The sequence below is a fragment of the Alosa sapidissima genome, chromosome 4 (assembly GCF_018492685.1).
Source record: "Alosa sapidissima isolate fAloSap1 chromosome 4, fAloSap1.pri, whole genome shotgun sequence".
Lineage (NCBI taxonomy): Eukaryota > Metazoa > Chordata > Actinopteri > Clupeiformes > Clupeidae > Alosa > Alosa sapidissima.
Window position 1 is genome coordinate 14,229,031 of NC_055960.1, and position 24,460 is coordinate 14,253,490.

The following is a 24,460-nucleotide window of genomic DNA, read 5'->3' on the forward strand; positions in this document are numbered from 1 at the left end:
GGGCTGCATAAGAAAGGTGGGGGAGGATTGGGATTGGGGGGGGGGGCACCAACAAGGAGCACCCAAGAGCAACAGGGGCAAGGAAAAACTCCCTTACCAAGGAAGAAACCTTGGGCAGATCCACGGCTCAAGGGGCTAACCCAACTGCCAGGGGTCTTGGTGTGTGTGTTGGGGGGAAGACAAGGGAGATGGGATAGTGTGCTGTGTATGTGTGTATGTGGGGAGAGGGCAGTGTGCAATATGTCATGAGACAATGTGCTGTGTATTGGGGGGGGGGGGGGATAGTGTGCTGTAAGTATGTTGGGGATGTGTGTTGGAGAAGCTTCCTGATGTGAATAATGAAGGCCCCAGACATCTGAGATCCTACATATTGGGCAAGAATAGGACAATATTTAATCCTCAAAACTCCAGCAACTGGTCTCCTCAGTTCGCTTGATGATTTTTGGACCCCCACCATTGACTTCAAGGCAGCACTGCTATATAACCCTAACCCTAGTGCCTTTCAGACAGCCTTGAAGTCGACGGTGGCGGCCCAAAAGACCATGGGCCCTGTCATGATAGTCTAAATGGCAGAGCAAAGCCTATAATCATCAGGACACAAAGCTTATCCCTATCATAGATTCAAGGTTTTCGTCATGCCCGTCTCTTTTATTGAGCAACGCGCCAAAGGGTGTGGCTATTAACGACCTAAGGAGGGGTCTGGTAGCCTAGAAATCTAGACGCACCCTAGCGGCGGCAAATTAATTTGCTCAGCCTGTACATCTAGTATCAAACCATAGGGATTTCTATTGGCTGACGCCGTGGACGTCATCCAATCACAGCGCTCTATTTTGTTAGAGAGTCTTAAGGTGGGCTTAACAGGAGGACGACAGTCCTGCGACGGTGAACAACAAGGAAGGTGGCTATGGCGAACGAAGAGCGGTTGTTTGAATCGGCGTTGGCGTCAACTTTGGAGGAGTTGGACTTGTGCTTTTCTTTGAAAGTTGAGCAACACAATGCACTTAAATCATTCCTTTCAAAGAAGGATGTATTTGCCGTTTTGCCGACCGGATACGGATATGGTCGTAGCGCTGGCCTATTGCATGCCTAGGCAGTTTGAAAGACAATTCTCTGCCCGCCCCTTGGATTAAGCGAGGTGAATGGCTCGATTCCAGACTATACATTTCAATGATATAGGATGGCCCGCCAGGCTAGGGGTCTGGTGCATTATCTAAAAATATATTATTATATACTATTGTACACTACCCAAAGTGCATTGCGTTACTGAGCAAGGGAAACCTCGGCTCCCTCAAATAGACTCCGCCACCGATCACAGATTCACTGATTCACCATGGCAACTAGAGCGGCTTCATTGCTTCTTCTACGGTGTAAAGTAGGTAGCGAAATGGTTACGGCGCTCCCGTGACGTCACATTGTCGCATGACAGGTCGGGAATGGCGAGTATGTAAAAGTTAATTAATGATCACAAACGTTTAAATAATGACAGTGGGTCTAGTTATATGTGATAACAAAGTGTAGTGGGCAGTGGAATAACTATTGGTTTCTGTTTGTGGTGACTGCTGACTGAGATAAGGGATGAGATTAAATAGATCCTGGAACTTAGCCTGGTCTGGAGCAGGCTAGCTCCACAGAATAAATCGCCATGGTGACTTATACCATAACATATACTGCTGCCCCCATCCCGCTTTTGTGCAACCGGATCACGGATAAATTGAGCCAGGATAACCAAGATATCCTGGCTTAATCCCTTATCCTAGTTTTGTGCAATAGGCCCCTGGTCAGAAATCCATGGCGAGTTGTTTGTTATTTTAAGAGCGCATTGTGAACATTGTTTGTCATCCATGTCTTTATGTCTCTTATACATGTGTCAAGTTTAGCTAACGGGGTTAATTCATCAGGTTTTATGGAGAGCTATAGTTGTGTATCATCTGCATAAGAATGGAATTAATGCCATGTTTCCTAATTTCAGAGCCTAGGGGAAGCATATAAAGGGAAAATAACAGGGGCCCTAGTTCTGAGCCTTGAGGCACTCCATATTTTACCATAGTCTTGGTAGATGGTTTATTGTGGACCTGTACAAATTGTCGGCGGTTAGAAAGGTATGATCTAAACCAAGCGTTGGTGTCATGGTCTAGGGTGTCAAAGGCAGTGCTGAGGTTCAGGAGGACCAATGTTGATATATATTCATTATCAGCAGCAATGTGGGGGTCATTAAAAACTTTAACTAAGGCTGATTCAGTACTGTGGTGAGCTCTGAAGCCAGACTGATATATTTGTTCATATGTAAGAAGGCACCAATTTGTTTGGACACTATTTTTCAAGTATTTTTGACATGAAAGGGAGGTTAGATATAGGCCTATAGTTGGCCAGGTTGTTAGGGTCAAGGCTAGGTTTTTTGAGGGATGGCTTAATAACCAGATAAAGATGGCTTAATAACAGATAAAGACTGTGGTACATGCCCTGATAGCATTGACTTATTTATAATCTGGAGCAAAGCATTATCCAGGAAAGGGAGAGCAGTCTTAAGAAGGTGGGTAGGAATAGGGTCTAGTAGACTAGTTGTAGATTTTGATGAGGAAATTGTGGAAGTGAGGTCTATATGTCGATAGGTGTAAATGAATTAAATGTTGTTTGAGATCTCATCTGTGATTCTATTATGTTTTCGCTATCGTTTAGTAATGGAGTATGAATATTTGATGAAACTGATTGGTTATTATCTCTAATTGTTTCAATTTTGTCATTGAAAAAGTTAATGAAGTCATTACTGTTTAGGGATAGATTGGGTTACTTTGTTATGGCTCTTCGTCAGGTGGGAGATTGTGGTAAAGAGAAATTTTGTATTGTTTTTATTTTCTTCAATCAGCAAGGAATAAGTAGGCTGATTTAACCTTGGTGAGTGCTTTTTTGTAAGTGAAAAGGCTATCTCTCCATGCTTGGCGAAAAATTTCCATTTTAGTGTTGCATTTTTGTTCTAGTTTACGCGCTTTTTGTTTGAGGGTTTTAGTCTGCGTAGTATACCACGGAGCACGTCTTAATTGTTTTCTTATTTTATTTTATTTCATGAGTGGTGCTACAGAATCTAGGGTTGAGCGTAATGAGTTCAACACATTATCAGTTAACAAATCGACCTCGGCTGGGTTAAGGAAAGGGCCTTCTGATACCTCATGAGTCCGGAATGAGGCAAGCGTAAGTGGAATTTTTTCTAAAAAGTCTGCATTAGTTTTTTCAGATAAGCCGCGACTGTTGTATTCAGCTGAATTAGGTACTGCATAGTGTAGTGTCATTTTAAAAGTAATTAGATGGGGGTCAGTTAAGGTGGGGTGTTATTGGTAAGATTGTTAACTGTTCTATGCTTATGCCGTATGACAAGACTAGATCTAACATTTTGGCAAAAACCGACACTGTCAATTAGGGATTGAAATGCAATTGTGAGACAATCGTTCACATTATCCATATGAATATTAAAATCACCCAATAAGTATTTTTTTCTGTTTGGACAGTTAAAGTGGAGAGGAAATCAGAAAATTCCTCTAGGAATTCACTTTAGGGGTGTGGGGTCTATACAGTGTGACCATGGTTACAGGCTGATTAGTTTTCCAGTCTGGAGGTACAAATTGAGGACTAGAACTTCAAAAGATTTAAACTTATGCGTGAGCTTGGGAGACGTGAGAAGACTAGAGTGATAAATTGTAGCTACTCCACCTCCCCTGCCAGTGTGGCGTGGTACATGGTAAATGGGAGGTGTAGACTCATTTAATGGAAGGTATTCATCAGGTTTCAGTGAGGCACATTACATCTATATGATTGTCAGTAATAATTTGATTAACCAAGGGAGTCTTATTTGACAGTGATCGGATATTAAGTAAAGCAAGCGTAAGTTGCGTTTTTAGAGGAGTTTGCTTAACCGAAGATGTTTTTATCATAATAAGATTGCTATGATTAATTCCCCTAGTGGGTTGAGCACGAGTTGACAGTTTTGGTACAGACACCCTCTCTATTTGGCCTTGTATGCCCTGTATTCCTGGGTGACTGTAGGGCGGCAGAGATCTGTGTAAGACATTATCTCTGCTTCCTGGACTAATCTCTGGTTTGTCAGGAACTAGCCTCAGTTAAGTGACTGTCTATGTTCCTTGAAAGGAGAACAGTACCCTCCCATGTGGGATGGATACCATCTCTTTTCAACAGTCCAGGCATCCCCCAGAAGGAGGGAAGTATTCGCCAGTGACCATGCGTTTTAGACTGTCAAAATATAAGCCCATATGTCCTTCAGTTCTCAAACATTTACAGATTGTTGTTAACAAAAGAGGTGAGGCAACACAGTGGTCCCAACTTTTTTGAGATGTGCTGCTGGCATCAAATTCAAAAAGAACATATATTTTCTAAAAAGCAGTAACATGTCTGCAATTTATATGTTGTCTTTCTACTATTTATAATTAAATATAGTGTTAATATGATTAGTATTCTGCTTTTATTTACATTTAACACAGCGTTCCAACTTAATTGGGTATATGGTTGTAGATTGAATAAATGTTACTAATGATGCCATAATGAAAATATTCATCTTGAAAACATATTGTTGAAAAATAAAGCTGCAGTGATTGGATGTGCTAGCATGTACTGCAGATGTGTTCTCCTCAGGGCCCCTTAAAGAGTGATGCTGTGCTGTTGATAATGTGGTTGTAATTGTCTGTTCATGCAATGATTATTTTGGACCCTATTTATCTTGTTTTAGACATACTTTAACTTTTAGCTACTGGCTTTCTGTGGAACCCATTGGAACCCTGCCCTGTTTGGTTATTTGCACACATCTCAGCAATCTTTTGGACTTTTCAAAAGCAACAATATGCAGGGGTGCTCCACTGCATGAGGTATGTGTCATAGGCAAGGCTATGCATTATGCTGTCCTGTGGTCTGGGTTGAAGATCTGGGGCAGCAGCTCCCCTCCTGAATATGTGAACTGAAGTGCCCTACAAGTATTCTGAAATTCTCTGATATGAATGATTTAATCTCAGAATAAATCATTTGATTGTAGCCTATAAGAATGAAGCATAATCTAGACCAATGTATTATGCATCCACTTTAATATAGAAAAACATTTAAAAGTAAGACTATAATGTAAATACTTACAAAAACATCAAAAATTCTTGTAAAATGTTACAATTTGGTAAATGTCAATATAAAAGGAACTTATAAAAAAAAAGCTACATTGTGCCAGAGTATTGTGCTTGAGTACTCTGAGCATTTTCATTCATGTACTAAACATTTGAACACAGATAAAGTTCCACGCCACTGTCTTTGCTTTCCTTGGGGCCCGGTCGCTGGGCAGGGTCTATTTGCCGAAGACGCTGGTTGCTGGGGGTTTGGGCTTCTCAAGGGAGGTCTCAGCTCCAGACCGGACTCCACTGAACACCGAAGGCGCAGTCTTTCCCATACGCTCTGAGGAACCACAAAGACAGTTATACCATTAATTACACACACAAATGACAGATTACATTAGATTACATACTGTTCTTTATTAATCCAATGGGGATTTTAGGATATGAGCACCTGCTGTTGATATTGGAGCTGCCTTTTGATTTTGCTCTCAATCCCAGATCACACTGGCACAGAACTCTCCAGAGTTGTGTGATCCAACACTGGCAACCTCCCCTCATTCCTGCCTCACAGCCAACATGCTTTCAACCGCATGGAAACTTACAACACTTCTCTAACAAAACTTAACTTGGTGCAGTCGTGGCCTACTGGTTAGGGCTTCGGTCTTGGAACCGAAAGTTGCTGGTTCGATCCCTGACCAGTGGTAACGGCTGAAGTGCCCTCGAGCAAGGCACCTAACCCCTCACTGCTCCCCGAGCGCAGCTGTAGCAAAGCAGCTCACTGCTCCAGGTTAGTGTGTGCTTCACCTCACTGTGTGTTCACTGTATGCTCTGTGTGTTCACTAATTCACGGATGGGATAAATGCAGAGACCAAATTCCTTGTATACTTGGCATACAAACGTGATTTACATTTCTATTTCCTCCTCAGCATCATACCTTTGCTAAAATAATTAGGAAACCTGCATGAAACTGATCCTATATACTATAATATAAAAGGTCTTTTTCTGTATTTCACAAACAATCCCGGTTTTACCCCCAATAGTCACCATGCCCGTTGCCTCATTGAGTGGAAAAAATAGCCCATGCAGTTTTATGAGTTTATACTCACCACATTCGACCATGACCTCATAGGTCTTGCTTTTCACCTCCCCTTTGAGTCCCAGTTTGCTTCGGGCCCCTTTGAGGTCCTCTTCCTTCATCACTGGACGCTTCTTCTTCTTCACTTCACCTGGCTGAGGAGAAGCCATAGCAGGCCAAATGAGTTCAAATGTTTTAAAGAATATCTGTGGCACTCGTGAGGGTGCCTTTAATTTCACATGGCTATTATTTTAAAACAAGCCTATGCGTTTTAGCATCACTGCCTCCATCAGAGCATGACAAAACGGACACTCAGTCTTATACCCTAGCAGCACTCCTTGCAAATTGTTTATGACAGGCCAACTGAGGTTTGATGCCCACATCACCAGCTGACTTCTGCTACTATCACTTTGTTGTCTTGCTGAGTGGCGATAAACTGTTTAGTCCACTGAAGCACTAAACATTCCAAAACATTTTACCTCATTTAAAATAAATAAATAAATAAAAAATCTACTGATGGTAATGAAAAGACCCATACCTGAGACATGATGTTGCTGAGGAGAGGGGTAAATCACAAAATGTCCACTGCTGCCTCGGTCTGTGTTTGCTCGTCCCTGACCATTAGCCCAATATATATACAGTCCACTATGACACAGAGCCCTCTCCCTTCTCTCAGCCCCTTAGCCTTGCTCCCACTATCTGCCTGTTGTCAGAGGGTATTATTAGGGCTGACGTGACAGACAGTGCAGCTGAAGCGGGTGTTCCCGCATTCTGAGCATGACCCCCAGCACACCCCCACCCCAAAACACGCACACACACACTCCCCTTCCCCCAGAAAGAACAGCTGAGGGAAAAAAACAAACATCTCATTACCCCCCCCCCCCCCCCCCCCCCCAGAAACCACCCAGGAGGTTTGAATTATATACTTAAAAAATAATAAAATAGTAGCCTGAGTAGATTTTATGTACTTGTGGGGTAACTCTGAAGGTGTGACAAATAGTGTTCCTAAATATTACTATTACCTTTTTTATGTTTACATGTGTGGGTTCTCTAAATTGTCATGTATGAAAATAGGCTACATAAAGTATCTACAATTTTTACTCGTCAGATATGTAATTATAAGATTATAGGACCATTTCATTTTCTGACCACCAACTACTTTTTATAGAAATCTTGTCGGTACCTGACATACACACATATTCATCTTATGTCATGTCTTCCAACAGACTGAGTAAGACAGTGTTTCAGGCATCTGACGTTACACAGGACGAACGAGTGCGCGTGTGTGTAGGCAGGGGTGTTGCTTGAGTGGAGAGTTAAGAATAGATCATGAGTTTGTAGGCCTTTAAGATGGGCGTGTGTCCGCAAATGCTGCTATGCTGTCAAGGCAAATCTGGGTCTACAGCTCCCCAGGGACTGTACATCTCCGGCCAGACCAAAATCTTCACAAGATAGTAAATAATAATAAATCTTCACTCTACCCTGAAGCAATGCGTCTTGCATAGTTGAACTGAAATTTTAGAACTGGGTTGACAGTGCTATAAAGAATATCCCTGGTGGTCTAGTGGTTAGGATTCGGCGCTCTCACCGCCGCGGCCCGGGTTCGATTCCCGGTCAGGGAAAGAATCTTTTTCTAGAGTAACTAAGTCAGTACAGGGCAACACAAAATCTCAAGAGCAAGCACAGACAATACCAGTAAAAGCATAGAACAGTACAGAACTGTGCTGAGGCAATGCAATACATCTCACCAACAGCATTTTCGAACAAAAGAACAAAACACTTCTCTTATAAAGTTTATTTGAAAAAAGAAAGCATTGATAATGATTACATCAGCCCATCATTTGTCAGTAATTTTGCCTAGTAAATTGGAATCACTAAAACACCACTCTTTCTGTGGACACATTTCTGTTTTTTTGGATGGCCCCAGAAGATAATTGTAGTATCACCCTTTTCCATCCATTGAGCAGAGGCCAATGTCCAAGAGTTCACATTGTTTTATGTTGTCGTTGTCATCACCACCACGGTCACTATAAAGATTACGCTCAAGGAATGAGACAAATGTCCAAATGGCCGTGTCAGAAAAGTTACATTAGCATACCCCTACCCAGTCTAAATATGCAGACCTCTGGAAAATGTTGAAAAACCGTCCATACCCCTTCAACCCACATTAAACAACAGAGCACCTGTGTCTTAGAGGTCAGAGTATAGTTGTCCTCACAGGACAGAACCACCAAAAGGAAATGGGCAAAGCCCTAACGCTAGGGCGCAATGTAGTGATGGGCAAATGAAGCTTTGGTGAACCACTAAACCACAGCAGTGTGAAGCTAGCAACACTAATGAAAAAATCCAATATGGCTGCCACATGTAGATTTTTCAACATAAAAGTCCTTACCCAAACCAGTATATGTAATCAAAAATATTGGTGTGCTAAGGACTTTTATGTTGAAAAATGTATGTGTGGCGGCCATCTTTTTGCTTTTAAGCTAGTGTCGCTAGGTTCACACTGCTGTGGTTCAGTGGTTCACCAAAGCTTCATTTGCCCATCACTAGCGCAATGTCTTCTTGCGATGCAGAATAAAGGGCATTACTATTGAGTGGACCTGTGCTGCTAGGGGCACCGGTGATCACAAAAATGGATGGTTCAACTGCAGAACTGTGAGAGGCTGGACAATGAGTGTCTGCTAAGTTAGTCAAAAAAGCCTGACTGCCCTTTGGTGTGTGTGGGTGGGTAAGTCAATGCAGGCACATAGTCTGGTTCAAAACATACACATTACACAACAGGACACAAATCAAACAAACAAAATCAAACAAGCAAAAAAAAAAAAGAAAACAAAAATCATCAGTAAACTATTACACCAAGGGAAAGAACACAGTGATGAAAGGAGTTGTGCAAGGGGACAAGGTCCTGTGCTTTCCCCAAATCTCCAACCTGGAATAAGTGAGGCCAGCAGGCTGGAAGAACATCAAAATTAACAACAGAAAAACTAACAGGGGGGAAAAAAAATAATCCAAATGAACCACAACCGCACATAAATACACAAACAGGGCAGGCGAGTCCCAGGTTTGTACTGTAACACAGACAATGACAATGGAAGATCGACAAGGGGAGGTAGATGCAAAACAGACACAGAAATGTTAAGAGGACACCCCCACCCCAGGTCACAGCAAACATAAATCCCCAAAGGCAATTTGATCCCTTCAAGAACACCATTCCCTGACAAAAGCAATCATATACTCATATACAATCGCATACTCCCACAGATTTGCTTCAGTTAAAAAAAAAAAAATGAGCATAACTATAGGTATTAGTCTCGTATGACAGTTAGTAAATTATCTCCATAACCATTTCAACTCCATGACCTTGTTAGATACATCTGATTTCCAGAGTAACGACACCCTGACCAATGACTTAACAATTGAACCACAACACAACTGCCCTCAAGAGGTGGAATGCGGCCATTTCAGTCTAGCAAGAGGATACAGAGTACACATATTTAGCAAGACTAATAAAGGAACTCTAATCTATGCAACAAATACAATCACTGTATGGGTGAATGCATAAATATTTGCCTCTTTCTGAGAAAAAGGGAGATACAGTGTCAAATTCCATTAAGAGCGAGTTTGTTTCAAGGCTGGAAAGACATGGTGCCGATCTCTCTCACTTACATGACGAATAAGTTTCTGCCTTAGCCAGAGCCAGGAGACGTCTGAACATGTTATATCAGTGTGCTGGATAGATATGGGCACAGTAGAGAAGCGGTGACGGGACACTTGAGAAGCTGCGCCAGCGTCTATCAGGCAGATCAGGCGTTACTATAAGACCCGAGTAGTTGCTAACGCAGCAGCACATCGCATTTGAAAAGTTCCTGAAAACAGTGCACAGGACGGCGCCTATGAGGGAAGAAAACAATTCTGTTTGATCATGGACACATCTGGTGGAGCAACCTCCCATGAACCTCTGATCAAATCTGGCTTCCAAAAACGCTGGTTCTGTGGAGACACCATGAAGGAAGAAGGCAATCTTTAAGGGGCTGAGTGAAGACCTGTGCTTTTGTGCTCTTAACAATGACCCCGAGTTCAGCAAAGCCTTGACCTCTGTTTGCTAGGCTTCTGTCCAAAGACGTTGAGAAGAGAGGTGTGTGAGGTATGGGCATGTTCGTCGACATCATCAGACTGGAATGCCCATGCGGTGTTTCTTCTTTTTGACCGTCTTGTGGCCACTGAGGCGCCTTATGTCGTCATCGCCGTCCGAGTCCTCCATCTCGTCATCAGCTGAAAACAGGATCTGAGAGAGAGAGAGAGAGAGAGAGAGAGAGAGAGAGAGAGAGAGAGAGAGAGAGAGAGAGAGAGAGAGAGAGAGAGAGAGAGAGAGAGAGAGAGAGAGAGAGAGAGAGAGAGAGAGAGAGAGAGAGAGAGAGAGAGACACATAGAAGGCAGTGCTTAAAGGAATTATCCAGAGTAAAACGCACTTTAGATCAATTTACGGATGATTGGGAGTACATACGTTGAGTTGACATCCAAATCATGTCATTCGGATGTGTTTTGAGAAAGTTCGATGTTACCGTTTTTAGTCAAAACTCGTTAGCCTGGAAGTGACTCGGGCATGTCATTTCGCCGCTACAAAACGCTATTTTTATATCTCTTCTACAGTTCCAAACAACATTACACTTGCGTGGTAGTGAGTAGAGGGTCCCTAAAGCCAAACCGAAGTATCCCGAGGTCTTTATGTGGTCGGATAGAGAGTCCAGAATGAATTTCATCAAGTCAGTACCTTTCCGGAAATTCATTGTAGAAGAGGTATAAAAATAGCGTTTTGTAGCGGCGAAATGTCATGCCCGCGTCACTTCCAGGCTAACCAGTTTTGACTAAAACTTTCTCAAAACACATCCGAATGACTTGGATTGTCAACTCAACGTATGTACTCCCAATCATCCGTAAATTGATCTAAAGTGCATTTTACTCCGGATAATTCCTTTAACATGATGCTTCATACCAAAGCAAGCTCTGCAGGCAATGCATTTTCCCACAGTTCAGAAGCTGGGCACTCAAGAGAAAGAAGGATGTCAGACAGGTAGACCAACAAAGCAGAATGCAAGTCTTAAAAAGAAACAAAAACAGTATGTCAAATAGCCATCAATCAAAGATGACTGCTTGATTGCACTTGCAGTTCCAGAACAAGCACTGGTGCCGGCTTTACAACAGCGTCTTTGTGAAGTCGAAGTTCTCATGTTGGGCTGGGTTGGGCAGGCAGGGCTGTCTGGCTGGGTGCTGAGCAACACACTACAAGCCCTGGCTGCTCTGTTTGACTGTAGTGGCTATTCGGCACTAGCCAGAGCTGAAGAACGACATGTCTTCAGACCCACCTGCTTTACAAGCCTTGTAAATTCGCTCGCTCTGCTGCCCACCACACCAAGTGACTCACTTATCCGTTCATTAACTTCTGTGAACAGGCTGGACAAAATTATCCGCACTGATTTCCTCTGCCAGGGGTGCGTGTCACTGCTGTTAACTTGCCATGTGATGTGGATGGAGAATGCCTCATCCAGCTTTAATAAGGATTTTTCAGATGCAAGGCCTGAGACATTTAAAGGTCTCTTAGCTTGTCTTCATTTCAAATAGCCTGGAGGAACAGACCCAATCTGAAAGATTAAGGGTCTGGCCACGAATAATGTAATGGCACAACTCGAGGGGGGGCACCAAGCACGCATTTGAAAATCTCACTGCACGCAATTGGATAACACTATACGACCAATGTTAACTGACTGATTCCGGACTTCGACGCAATTGGATAACACTACGACTGTCATCTGTTTAGCTCGCCTCTGGCCCACCATTATCAGATACACAGATGTGATTGGTTCCACGCAGTGCAAGAGGCAAAAGTAACATGCATCATTACTCATTTCCAGAGTCTCTTGCTGAGCCAATTGATATTGTGCTCCCGCGAGAACTTTGGATTCCCAGGGTACATTTCAAAAGCAGTGAACATTTCCAAAGGCTGTAGGCCCCAGATGGGAGCTATGCCCGTCTCTGTGCTGGTGCTCACCTCTGACTCAGAGTCGTCGTGGGAGAGGGCACGTCTGTAGCGGACCTTGGGGTTGCCGCGGGACTCGTCTCCTCCTTCCCTCTCCTCCAGCTTGGCTTTTGTCCGGCCTTTCTTCATCAGGAAGTTATCCACCACCCAGAACATCAGGGCCTGAGCATGTGGAGGTACACACACACACACACACACACACACACACACACACTTAACATCTGCAAGTCGACATTAGCACCAAAGCCCTTAACTAACATCAGGTCTGGTGACTTAAGGGTGATATTTAGATGTTAATGTTTATGTTTAGATGACCGAATGCTTCACATATTCCCCCTATTGCTACACTGCAAAAAATGATATCTTACCAAGTGTTATAATCTTATATTAAGATAAAAAAAAATCTAGTTAGTATTGTTTTTAGTATAAAAATACTTTACTTTGAGCTTTCTTATAAGATTATTTGGCTTAAAATAAGTCAAAATCTTCTTAAATGAAGACATTTTTTTTTTTCTTATTATAAGATTATAACACTTGATAAAATATCATTTTTTGCAGTGTATGGTATTGGATGGCAATGCATCCAATACCATAAAAAGTGTCTAGGATATCTGGACACTTAAAGTCCAGGGACAAAATGAAAAAAAGAGAGCCTTCTCCCCTGTATGTAACAGCACCACAGATCAGATAGTTTAGATTTACACCCAAATCAGGAGTGTGCAATGTTGACAACCAACATCTTGTTATTTTCTGTGATTTTGTTGATTCAGATGATATTTTGCAGCCTTGAAAAAGTTATAAACGTCTCATACCATCTCCTTATTAGTTTATTAATGGCATATGAATTGTTTTTTGAAACTATAAAACAGGTTAAGCTGTTTCCTTACTATGAGCATCAATGAGAGAACATCGATTCTCATGGTATTTCAGCTTTGATGTTTGGACAGGAGTTAAGTATTTATGACAAGACACCTCCAGAGAGATTTGGTCAGAATTGATCAGTTTTTGGAACACTTTTAACATTATAAAAGTATGAGTAGCTACATGCTCTTGGTGTGTGTAGCTGTCGTGCCATGTGCACGTCTACAATCAAGTAGAACCCGTTACGATCCCTTTACGTCTACTACGTAAAGCTTCTGTGGTGCTAAACTCCTGAAATTTCCTCACAGCATTCGTTTATTTTCGTTTTCTGTCTGCTAGCAGTTCCATGATGCAGAAGCATAAATTTGACTTTAGCAGTGACCTGCTAAATGCCTTGCATACAGACCTGGCAGTTTTTTTGTTGCAGACTGGTGATAGTTTAAAAAAGCTACTCAATGTAAGCTCGCACGTCATTAAAACCATAATTATAATATTATCGTGGAGTACATGCATCGCACACCCCTAACCCAAATCCACTACCATTCCACAGTGAATACTTGTAGAGAATTCCCACCTCAGACACATGATAACATGATCTGTGATATACGGACGCCAACAAATAACAGCAATACCAAAACATTGAGGACACACAAAGCAACAGAAACAACAGACGTCAGAAAAAGAAGACTTTTCTTCCATTAGCATGACTTATGGAAAACTTGCAAGATGGCTCAAAGACAGTGGACTCAGGGACTTACATTGACGAAGAACGGGACGATGAGCATAACGATGGCCAGCTCCAACTGTGGATTGGTTATGGGATTCAGGGGAGCTAGCTGTGATGACAGACACACACACACACACACACACACACAGTTAAAGCCAAAACAATTACAAAACTATTGGCTATGACATGGAAATAAACCATCAACAGACATCTAATATAATGTACATTTTTAAAACTGCAGTTATCTCCTACAATGACCACCGATTTGAACTCTACCCATAAGCCTTTGCTGACCTTCTTCCACTGGGGCATCAGCAGCACCAGCATGATGAGAACCTTCTCGAACATCATGATGAGAATGTAGAGGGCACACTGACCTGCCCAGGCACTACACTGGATTGGCTCACCTATGTATTGACACACACGCACACACACATGCATACACATTAACGAAATAGTTAGATCGATGATTAGTGCTGATAAACAATGCAATATTAAGGCTTTTTTTGATTGATCACTTCAGAAGATCCTGTCATAACTTGCTACAAAATTATATTCTGAAGACTAAGTGCTGGTTCACTGCCCATTGGCCCCAGGTATTAGCCACACAATAATATCATCTCAGGGGAAGAGAGATGGTGTGGGGTCCAGAGGCTAACTTTTCCCACGGACCACCACTGCCACCTTCTGGTCACCTGATAAACATCAGCTGCACATGTCAGACATGCTTCTCATATGATATTACTAATTAAACTTGCAATAATTACACAAAGACAATACTATATTATTGCATAACAGTTTAAGAGGCCCATAAACCTAATCAAGTCTGTTTGATGAGCTTGTGGTTTACAGAACGATTATGTTGTAGGCTTGTCAACAAACCTCTAATAAATATCCTCCCTCCCAAGGTCAATGGGATATCCATCCCAAACAAAATCTTTTGTGTATGCGTGCAAGAGAGTGTCTGTCTGTGAGTGAGATCTCACCGTATTCTCCAAAACGCAAACGCTCCCACTGCCGCCACTCGACCACAGCACTGACAGCTCGCACACCTGCGTAGATGAACAGCATGCCCAGGGTAGCGTCTAGTAGGAAGTTGATGAGGTATCTGGACAGAGATAACCATGCGTTACTACCACCACACCCTCCTGAATCCAACAGGGTTCCCACACTAAATCAAATGTAAAATTCCATGACTTTTCCCCTGACAGAAAACCTGAATTTCCATGACTTACTATATAATGAATGCTACAATATACCAACCAATGATTTCAGAGCAGCCGTGTAGCTTTCAAGAATCATTTACTTTTTTAGAGCGGGAGATGAGCAATTCAAGCAAGCAGTAAAGCTGATAACCAGATATACACCAATTTTGTGTGGAAATGTATTTGTATTAATGCATTTTGGCAAGTAAGTTTTAAACTGCTGCAACAAAATTCCCTGATATTCCATGACTTTGCACCAAAAATTATACAATTCCCTGAAAATGTCCCGATCACAGATCTGAGAGCCAGAAAGTGTGACATGGAGACTCACAGAGAACAGGGGTCTTGCTCAGTGAGGTCAGACAAATAGACGTTCGCAAAGTGAATGAACAGCATCCCGATGGCCTGTTTCGACGTGTCCAAGAACCTTAGGGGCAGAGAGAGAGAGAGAGAGAAGGGTGTAGGGCAGGAGAGGAAACAACAATCTTAGCAAGGGCAAGAGAAAATGGCTGCCTAGGCTTACACACTCCTATTGTTATTACAGACAAACATTCATTTTGCAAGAGTGAAGGGGACAGTGGCTCACCAGATTTTCCAGGGCCTTCTCTCATGCTTGGGCTCCCTGAACCGTTTCACTGTGGAGGGGAAAACAGAGAGGAAAGAGCTTAACCCCTTGGACGGAGAGCTCTGATGTTGACAAGGCAACAGAATCAATAGGACAAATTCAGGCCTTCCTGGGATCCATTACGACCACCTGACCTCAGACAACCACACTCCAGCTGATAATGAACACATATCACTGCAGGGAAAACTAAAGAGAATGGCCACAATGCCTTGGCTAGAGGGGAAGTGGAAGTTGTAGGGTAAGTAGAATTGAGAGGATTTCTTCAAAAATAACTTGCGTGTGATAAGTTAGTCTGACCTGTAAAAAAGTGCAATTACAGCCCAGCTGGAAAAGCTACCAAAGGCACTTTTTAAACAGGCTGAAGGACAACAAACACTGAAGTGTGCCAATGCAGCAACATTAGCCTGTGCAGGCACAGATCGATGCGAGAAAGCCCAGATCATCTTACCCTAGCCTGCTCCTCTTGCACTGAATGCTGAGGACTTTTGAACTGCCAAGAAGTAGGCTGATTATCCAGCGTGCTTTGGCCGTGTGCATGCAGACTGCAGTTCATTAAGACTTATGTTACACAGATGCCATTCTCTACCTAAGCTAAACAAGGAAACCATATGGGTATCTATATTTACTCAGCAGAGCTAGAAACGCTTTCTGCGACATGGAAAAAAGACGTGGCAAAAACAGAAGCTCTGTATTCAAATGAACCTTCAGCCGTTGGCCTCTTTGGTGCTCTCCAAATGTGACATAACAGCTAGCGCTAATAAAGCTCTCGCTGTTTTCCACAATAGCTGGTTTCATGCGACTCCCACTGCCCTCCCCTCTCCTACGAGGACCTCAGATATCTGGGAGTGGGTGTGAAATTCCCTACATCTTAACATGGTCAGTAGTAACCTAACCATCTACTTGACATGTAGTTATTGTACTCAATCGACAGACATGTTTTAGTCCAAATTCAGTGGCACTCAAATGTTCTTTAGTCAGTGTGATGTCAGTTTGGTGTTTAATGGGAGATGTGTGACCTGGAAATGGTAACAGCCAGAATTACACAGCAGTATATTTCTGATATCTGTTGTACTAAGGTCATTCAAAGCAGGTTCATGCGTAAAACAATATCCAGGGTGTTGTCATTCATCAATTTCTGACCTAAACTCAAAATCTCTTACAATACTAATATCTTATTGCCTCGGGAACATGCTGTAAAGTTATGCAAGGTTATAAGTAGCATAATGATTTCAATGCAGTGATGATGGCAGTGTGTGCCCTAGAAGTCTCCTAGACTAGAGGGCACAAGAACTGAGATCTTTGACCCAGGCCACTACAACCTACTGCAAAGATCTTATTAGGGAAGGTATTTGCAAAACATCACCCATACTTACACATCAATGTACTGAATGCCACAACCGCTAAAAGACCTTGGAGGAATATCCCAAAGGTGTCCATCAGGTCACCATTCGCACATCCTCGGTTGGACTCAGCAGTGGGCGTCGTGGACACAGTGGAGTTCGATGGCGAGGCGGCCGAATGGGCTACACTATTCCCCGGACGGGATAGCAGACTAGCCCCACTAAGTGCCATCTTCAAAACTGCACAGGTGAATACGTTAGGGACCTTTGCAATTGCGGGCAACTCTGCTCTCAAATGTCACTTCCAGTCCATACGTGTTCTCTTTCCACACCGTGTTGCTTGTCGTGTAGGATGGTAATCGATATGTGGTAATATCAATTGATGTTATCTGGCTGTCATGAGGATTTTTTTCTTCTGACAATGAGCCCATCCTTTTTCAGTGCCCAGGATATACTCCCACTGATAGACAAACAGTGAGAGGCGCAGGTCGTCCTAAGATCATATCTACTGTTATGTGTTCATCAAATCACATTTCCATCGACGTGATATTTGGTAGTGTGACGTTAACAGTGACAAGGGTCTCAAGAAAGCTGTCGATAGCCAGCTATTGAACAGCAACCTCACAAGCGACGAAGCTAATAGTAGCTAGCTGACAATGTGTCGTTCCACTGACAAAAAGGTTAGTTGGGCGTCACTAACACGAAAGTGTTAAGGTCACATAACACGTCTACTTATTTACCAGATGAGACTGTAATGCCAGAAAAAGACATAAAGTCATCGACAGCCTGAAGTAATTGCTGCTAACCTCAGACACTAGCCAGCTAAGGACTGGACTAGCGTAACATCAGCTAGCTAGATAACATATTATCAGATGTTAACGTTACACGACATCGACTGTAGTAACGTTAAAGTAGCCACTTGCTTTATAACAAACACTTTAATGTGTCAAACAACCGCAGATGGTTGTAATTTTAGTGCCGAGATAAAAAATAAAAATAAAAAAACGAATAACGTTACCACCAGAAGAGGCTGCAACCAGACGCAACTCGGACACAGAGCAATATTTGGTCATTGGCTCTGGGGGAAAATCCTTCAACATGGAGGTTAAACAATCGACCCTTCAGCAACTTCATGCACAATTCGGACAGCCTTTTCACTGTAAATGTGTGGTCTATGTTCAAACAAGTTTTTGCCCACTCCAAGGTGTTAACTTACGTTTACGCACAGCCAAGCAGGAGTGCTTTTTGGAATTTTGAGCTGCTTCCTACCAATGACGTTTGACGTAGGGAAGCGTGTAATTATGCATTATGGGAAATGTAGGCTGTCATCGGTTCAATATTTTTCAGTAGAAAATCAATCAATCAATTTATTGTTGCAGTATCACTATGAAACGTGGTCTCTATATCATACACTTTACAAAAAAATAATATTTCTAGTGTAATACGACTGTTCAATTTGCACAATTTTGCTTTGTGGCACATACATAATTTGCACACCATAGCCTATATATTCATGGAGTTTGTATGTTTGGGCATCAAAAAAACTTGGCTGAGAGACACATAGAGAAAAAATAAAAGACAGATATAGATAGATATAACAAAAAATAGAGCAAATGGGGCTGCTCTATTTCCAGGCAAGCATGGCAGCCATAGTGCCCCCCACAAGGACAAAGGGAAGTCCCACATAGATTCTGGGGAAGGAGAGGGGCAGAATATAGATTCTTTTCCCCCTCTGAAGGGTAACATGGAGATGATGCTGAACAAAATAAATTCGACCCGGCAGCAACTCATATTATCACTATCAAACAGACACACATTCTTACACATTTTAAAAACAATAATAATACATGCAAGCCCAGATAACTGTGGTAATGTGCAACAACAACAACAACAACAACAACAACAAAACAGTCACATACACACTTACTAGACCTGCAATTTGCTCATAAGCCCAGCATGATGATGTCATTTTAACCCTGTTGCATCTTGTCTTGTAACACATCAAGGCATCAAAAACCCATGTTGAATTTTTTTATTTATTTCTTGTCTGCTTTTAATACAATCCAGCCTAACATCCTGGCATTGCAACTGCCTGAGAGCTTTGCATTAGATGGTGCTCTGGCTGCTCAACAGTCTAAAAGGTCAGTGTGTGAAGGTAGGCCTTTTCTTTTATGACATAATTACTACCCACACAGGCTCCCCCAGGAGTATGTTCCGTCTCCCTTGTTTATTCTATTAGCTACACCTGCACCAGGTGCAGCCTGGCAAGTCCTTAGTTTAGTTTGCTGATGCTACGGCACTGGTCAGCCTCCTCCAGAGTGATGAGCAGGAGCATGGCCCAGTTTTAGACACATTTAGAAATTGGTGTCATGCCTTCTGCTGATCACCTCAAAGACAAGAGATGTCTATTGATTTTAAGAGAGACAACATCCTGTTCCGACTACCATTAGAGGACAGCCCATACAGTCAGTACTAGTTTCTGGGGGTGGTCTTAGAAAAAAGGGCAACCACGGCTTAAACTTTCTTAAAAAAAATATTTTGTTTGATGTTGACCGCACAATGCTTAAAATGCTCTTTACTTCATTGAGTGTTTTAACTTTTTGCTTTAACGTTTCTTACATAGCCCTGGCTCCATGAACTGGGAGGAAAGTGGGGGCAGTGAGTCAAAAAACTAGATGTACCGCAGATCGGTACAAAATATGACCGCCGCCCAGTCCAGCACATTTTTTCCACAAAAAGAAATCACGCTGAAAGGCCTATATGATTCTAACTGTCTCACTAAATTGCATTATCCACACTCAATTCTCACTGGTATCTGCTAGACAACAAGTACCAAAACATGATTAGTTCATAGATTTCACATGTAAAATTCATTTTATACAACCCCACCTCCATCTTGCCTGTTCATAATTCTGAGAAATTCTTGATTGTTTGTGTTATGTTTATGTTATGTGTGTGGGTGTGTGTGTGTGTGTGTGTGTGTGTGTGTGTGTGTGTGTGTGTGTGTGTGTGCGCGTCTGCGTATGTGCCTGTGCATGCAAGCGTACATATGTCTACTGTGTGAGTATGTGTCATACGTATGATTACTGTGAATGTATGTGTGTGTGTGTGTGTGTGTGTATCTGTTTGTGCACATGTGTGCACATGAAATGGGTTAACATGACCCCTGGAGGCAAACATACGGAAAAAAATGGTCATCCTAGGCCCTACAGTTCTCAAGATATTCACAGAGAACTGTGTCTGTCCTATCCTCCTTTCGGGGGGTCCAGTCCAGCGGGGGGGCTACAGATCAAAATGAAAAATGACGGTTCCATGCTATCCCTGTGGGGATACAAGTTTTGTGTACCCCGGTCTTTCAGTGTCCCGGGAATCCTTGTTGGTGTACGTCACTAAATGTACACATAAATTATTTTATTGTAAGGCCCCCCATGAACGAAAGTACACGAAACTTGGCATGCATTCGGAGGGTGTCATAATGATCCTACACTTTTAATTTCGTGCAGTTTTGACCTTGTCAGCCAGAGATATTGTGATAAAAACACCTAATTTTTTCCTTTTTCATTTTTAACTAGGTGGCGCTATACATGAAATAAGTGGTAATGGGATGGGTTGACATGCCCCCTTAAGACCAACATACATAAAAAGGTGGACCTCCTAGGCCCTACGTTTCTCGAGATATTCACAGAAAACTGTCTCCCGCCACCTACAGGCCAGTTGGTGTATTGTAACATAAATTAATTTATTGTGTGGCCCCCCATGAACGGAATTCCACAAAACTTGGCGTGCATACAGAGGGTGTCATAATGATCCTACACTTCCAATTGTGTGCAGTTTTGACTATGTTAGGTCACAGATACCTTCAATTACATCACCTCATTTTTACTTTTTTGTGTTTAACTAGGTGGCGCTATACATGAAATGAGTGGTTATGGAATGGGTTGACATGGCCCCTTGAGATCAACATACAAAAAAAAAATGGTCCTCCTAAACCCTACGGTTTTCGAGATATTCACAGAAAACTGTGTCTGCCCTACCCTCCTTTGGGGGGTCCAGTCCAGCGGGGGGGGGGGCTACAGATCAAAACGAAAAACGATGGTTCCATGCTATCCATATGGGGTTACATGCCCACCAAGTTTCGTGTACCCTGGTCTTTCAGTGTCCCGGGAATCATTGACGGAAATTTGGGCATGCGAAAAAGAAAAAGTTATTATGACCGTCGCTGCGCGGCGGTCATAACAAGTTTATCGGGGAGCAATGAAGGAAGGAGTCTTTAGTTGTTACTTTGAACAAAAGGGTTTTCATAAACAAACATAACGTTCTCCAGCATCACTTACCCTACCTTTAATGGAATTCATATTCAGAACCATGGACAATGGTTGAAGGACAGGGACAGAGTGGGGGGTGGACTAATTGCCAGTCCTCATACTTCACCTGGGCTATGTGAGTTGAGTACAACCAAGTCGTGATTTGGAAAGAAAACCTCTAGAAAGCTAGTAGTGTGGCTAAAACTACCTATTTCAGGGTACAACAACAGTTTATTACAGTTATCCGAAGTCTTCTTCTTCTTCTTCTTCTTCTTATTCTTCCCACCAAATGTCTGGGTCTAATTCAGCTTTAACCATTTAACGTAGAAACTTCGTTCAAACTTTGTAACGTATAGGTCTTGAAAAGGACACGTGGGGAATGTATTTTTCACTTTTGTAAACTTTATACTTTTTGAGATATTAATAAAAAACAAGCTTATTTTCCCCCATAGACTTTGCATTAGCGCTATGACATCACAATGGACTAATTAACTTGATTTGCACCTGTATCAACTTCCAGCTGCTCACTATTAGGACCAGGCTTGGAATTTCACCATTCTGGGGGCAAGGCCACTTGGCCTTCAGTTGGGCATATTTGGTGGGGGGCACAAAGGCCACATGTCAGGGCACCAAGGCCAAAGTTAACTATACAGTAGTAGGCTATAAAAATGATAAAGTTTAGCCTATTCACTGCAGTAGGCCTGCATCACTGTATGAAACATTACAAAAACATTAAATGAAAACATGACATATTACATAGAACTGTAAATCATCTGACTATCTAGGCTATATATAACATTTATTTTATATTTGGCCTGTTATGAAATCATGTATTGAACAATTTAATCACAGCTCAGCTTTAAGAAACTCAAATAGCCTAGATGCATGCTTAGCATTTTGTGATCATTAAGGCTACTTTCACAAATTCTTAGTCAGCTGTACTCTGATTTACCAATATCTAGGCGATATTTGTAACATTTATTTTGTATTTGGCCCGTTATGAAATCATGTGGAACAATTTAAACACATTGTAAAACTTAAAGCCCAAATTTGGAGACATCCATGTATGTCGAACTTTACTGCAAATTCAAAACTGGATTACTCTGGAACGGCTAACTGTACAGGGGACTGATTTACACCTTTGTGTTCGGTAAGGTCTCCTGTTTATTCTGATATATGGTTTGTCATGTGTTAAAAGAAGGGTTCGTAAAGTATTCCACCGAGATGAATGGGTAGGGAGATCATGGGACGCAGAACCTTCAGTAGAATGTATGATTAAATTGAATTATATTATTTACTTTTCTCGCGAACCGTTCAACACAGCAATTATCGGCTAACATCGTTTAAAAGCTGAGAAAAAGCTCTTTCATGTGATACTTGTGATGTCTGTGTGATGAATAGGCTACTTCGCGAGTAGTTCAACTGAGAATGGGTGAATTTGGACGCAATTTCTTTCTTGCGCTGTCACTTTCTCCACTGCGTAAAAGACTAAATAAATTTGCGCTGTAAATGCTAAGATTATTTTGACAGGCCACAGGCTAAATAAAATTGCTATTAGTAGGACGCAAAGCAGAATATTGAAAGAAGGGGGCACCAAGGCCACCGTGGCCTGTAAACCTCTGATTTTCAAAGGGGCCTCACGGCCAACGCAAGGGGCTGCGACGGCCATGGCCGCCGTGAAATTCCTACCCTGATTAGGACCCATCAAGGGCCAGTTAAACTGATTGCACCTGTATCAACTGCTTTCTGCTTAACTAGGCCAACTCTCTCTGTCTCTTCATTCTACAAGGATATAAGGCACATTCCATCCAACTTTCTATCCATTCATCCTCTTCAAACCATTCACTCATCCACCCATTAAACTATCCATCAACATCCATTAAACAATCTGCCTATCAACATCCATTAAACAATCTGCCTATCAACATCCATTCAACTTTCTGTCTATCAACATCCATTATCTACATTCAACTTTTAAACTATATACTCTGTCTCAGGCTTTAAGCATACAATCTGGCTCTCTTAAGACTACTATTTCCTCTGCCCACAACTGTTTCAAAATAAATGTCCTCACTACAATAATTCACTATTAAATAATTTAACTATTTAAACTACTCAACTATTTAACTGTTCAGCCATTTCAACTGTCAGTTGTTATCAACTGACTCCTGCCAACTGTTTCCAAATAAAAGTTTGTTTGGCATTTTATGTAAATATACAGTATGTTTATATTTTCATGCACTGGTAATTTCCTCGAAATTACATTTTCTAGTTATTCTTCCCACCAAATTTCTGCGTCTAATTCAGCTTTAACCGTTTAACGTAGAAACGTTGTTCAAACTTTGTAACGTAGGTCTTGAAAAGGACACGTGGGGAATGTATTTTTCACTTTTGTAAACTTTATACTTTTTGAGATATTAATAAAAAACAAGCTTATTTTTCCCCATAGACTTAACATGGGCTGATGACATCACAATGGGCTAATTAACTTGATTTGCACCTGTATCAACTTCCAGCTGCTCACTACTAGGACCCATCAAAGGGCCAGTTAAACTGATTGCACCTGTATCAACTGCTTTCTGCTTAACTAGGCCAACTCTCTCTGTGTCTCTCCATTCTACAAGGATATAAGGCACATTCCATCCAACTTTCTATCCATTCATCCTCTTCAAACCATTAACTCATCCACCCATTAAACAATCTGCCTATCAACATCTATTCAACTTTCTGTCTATCAACATCCATTACACTATCTAAATTCAACTTTTAAACTATATACTCTGTCTCAGGCTTTAAGCATACAATCTGGCTCTCTTAAGACTAGATTCTGTTCCTATTTCTTCTGCCCACAACTGTTTCAAAATAAATGTCCTCACTACAATAATTCACTATTAAATAATTTAACTATTTAAACTACTCAACTATTTAACTGTTTAGACATTTCAACTGTCAGTTGTTATCAACTATGACTCCTGCCAACTGTTTCCAAATAAAAGTTTGTTTTGCATTTTATGTCAATATACAGTATGTTTATATTTTCATGCACTGGTAATTTCCTCGAAATTACATTTTCTAGTTTACTTTATTGCATGAAATAGAGCAGTAAAGTTAGTCAATGTTACTATTGCAGAAATCACATATCAGATCCAAGAATTTCTTAAATGTTAAAACTGTAATAATGCAAAAATTGGGA

General features: G+C 41.7%; 1 protein-coding gene across 3 annotated transcripts; it reads right to left on the reverse strand.

The window, feature by feature from the left end:
• Positions 1-5,064: 5,064 nt before the first annotated feature.
• LOC121706708 (store-operated calcium entry regulator STIMATE-like) lies at positions 5,065-18,225 on the reverse strand. 3 transcript variants are annotated; one of them, XM_042088676.1, is made up of 10 exons: positions 16,997-18,204; positions 15,585-15,633; positions 15,330-15,425; positions 14,780-14,901; positions 14,088-14,200; positions 13,825-13,902; positions 12,218-12,367; positions 10,346-10,456; positions 6,203-6,326; positions 5,065-5,436 (listed from the first exon to the last, which is right to left on the reverse strand). In XM_042088676.1, exons 1-10 carry the CDS (start codon positions 17,193-17,195, stop codon positions 5,330-5,332), a joined length of 1,149 nt encoding a protein of 382 aa, XP_041944610.1. In that variant the 5' UTR covers positions 17,196-18,204; the 3' UTR covers positions 5,065-5,329. The 3 variants fall into 3 exon arrangements, with proteins under 3 accessions (XP_041944610.1, XP_041944609.1, XP_041944608.1); XM_042088674.1 differs by lacking the exons at positions 5,065-5,436; positions 6,203-6,326 and having other exon boundaries at positions 9,082-10,456; positions 14,070-14,200; positions 16,997-18,225; XM_042088675.1 differs by lacking the exons at positions 10,346-10,456; positions 12,218-12,367; positions 13,825-13,902; ... (3 more) ...; positions 15,585-15,633; positions 16,997-18,204 and adding an exon at positions 6,710-6,870.
• Positions 18,226-24,460: the final 6,235 nt, after the last annotated feature.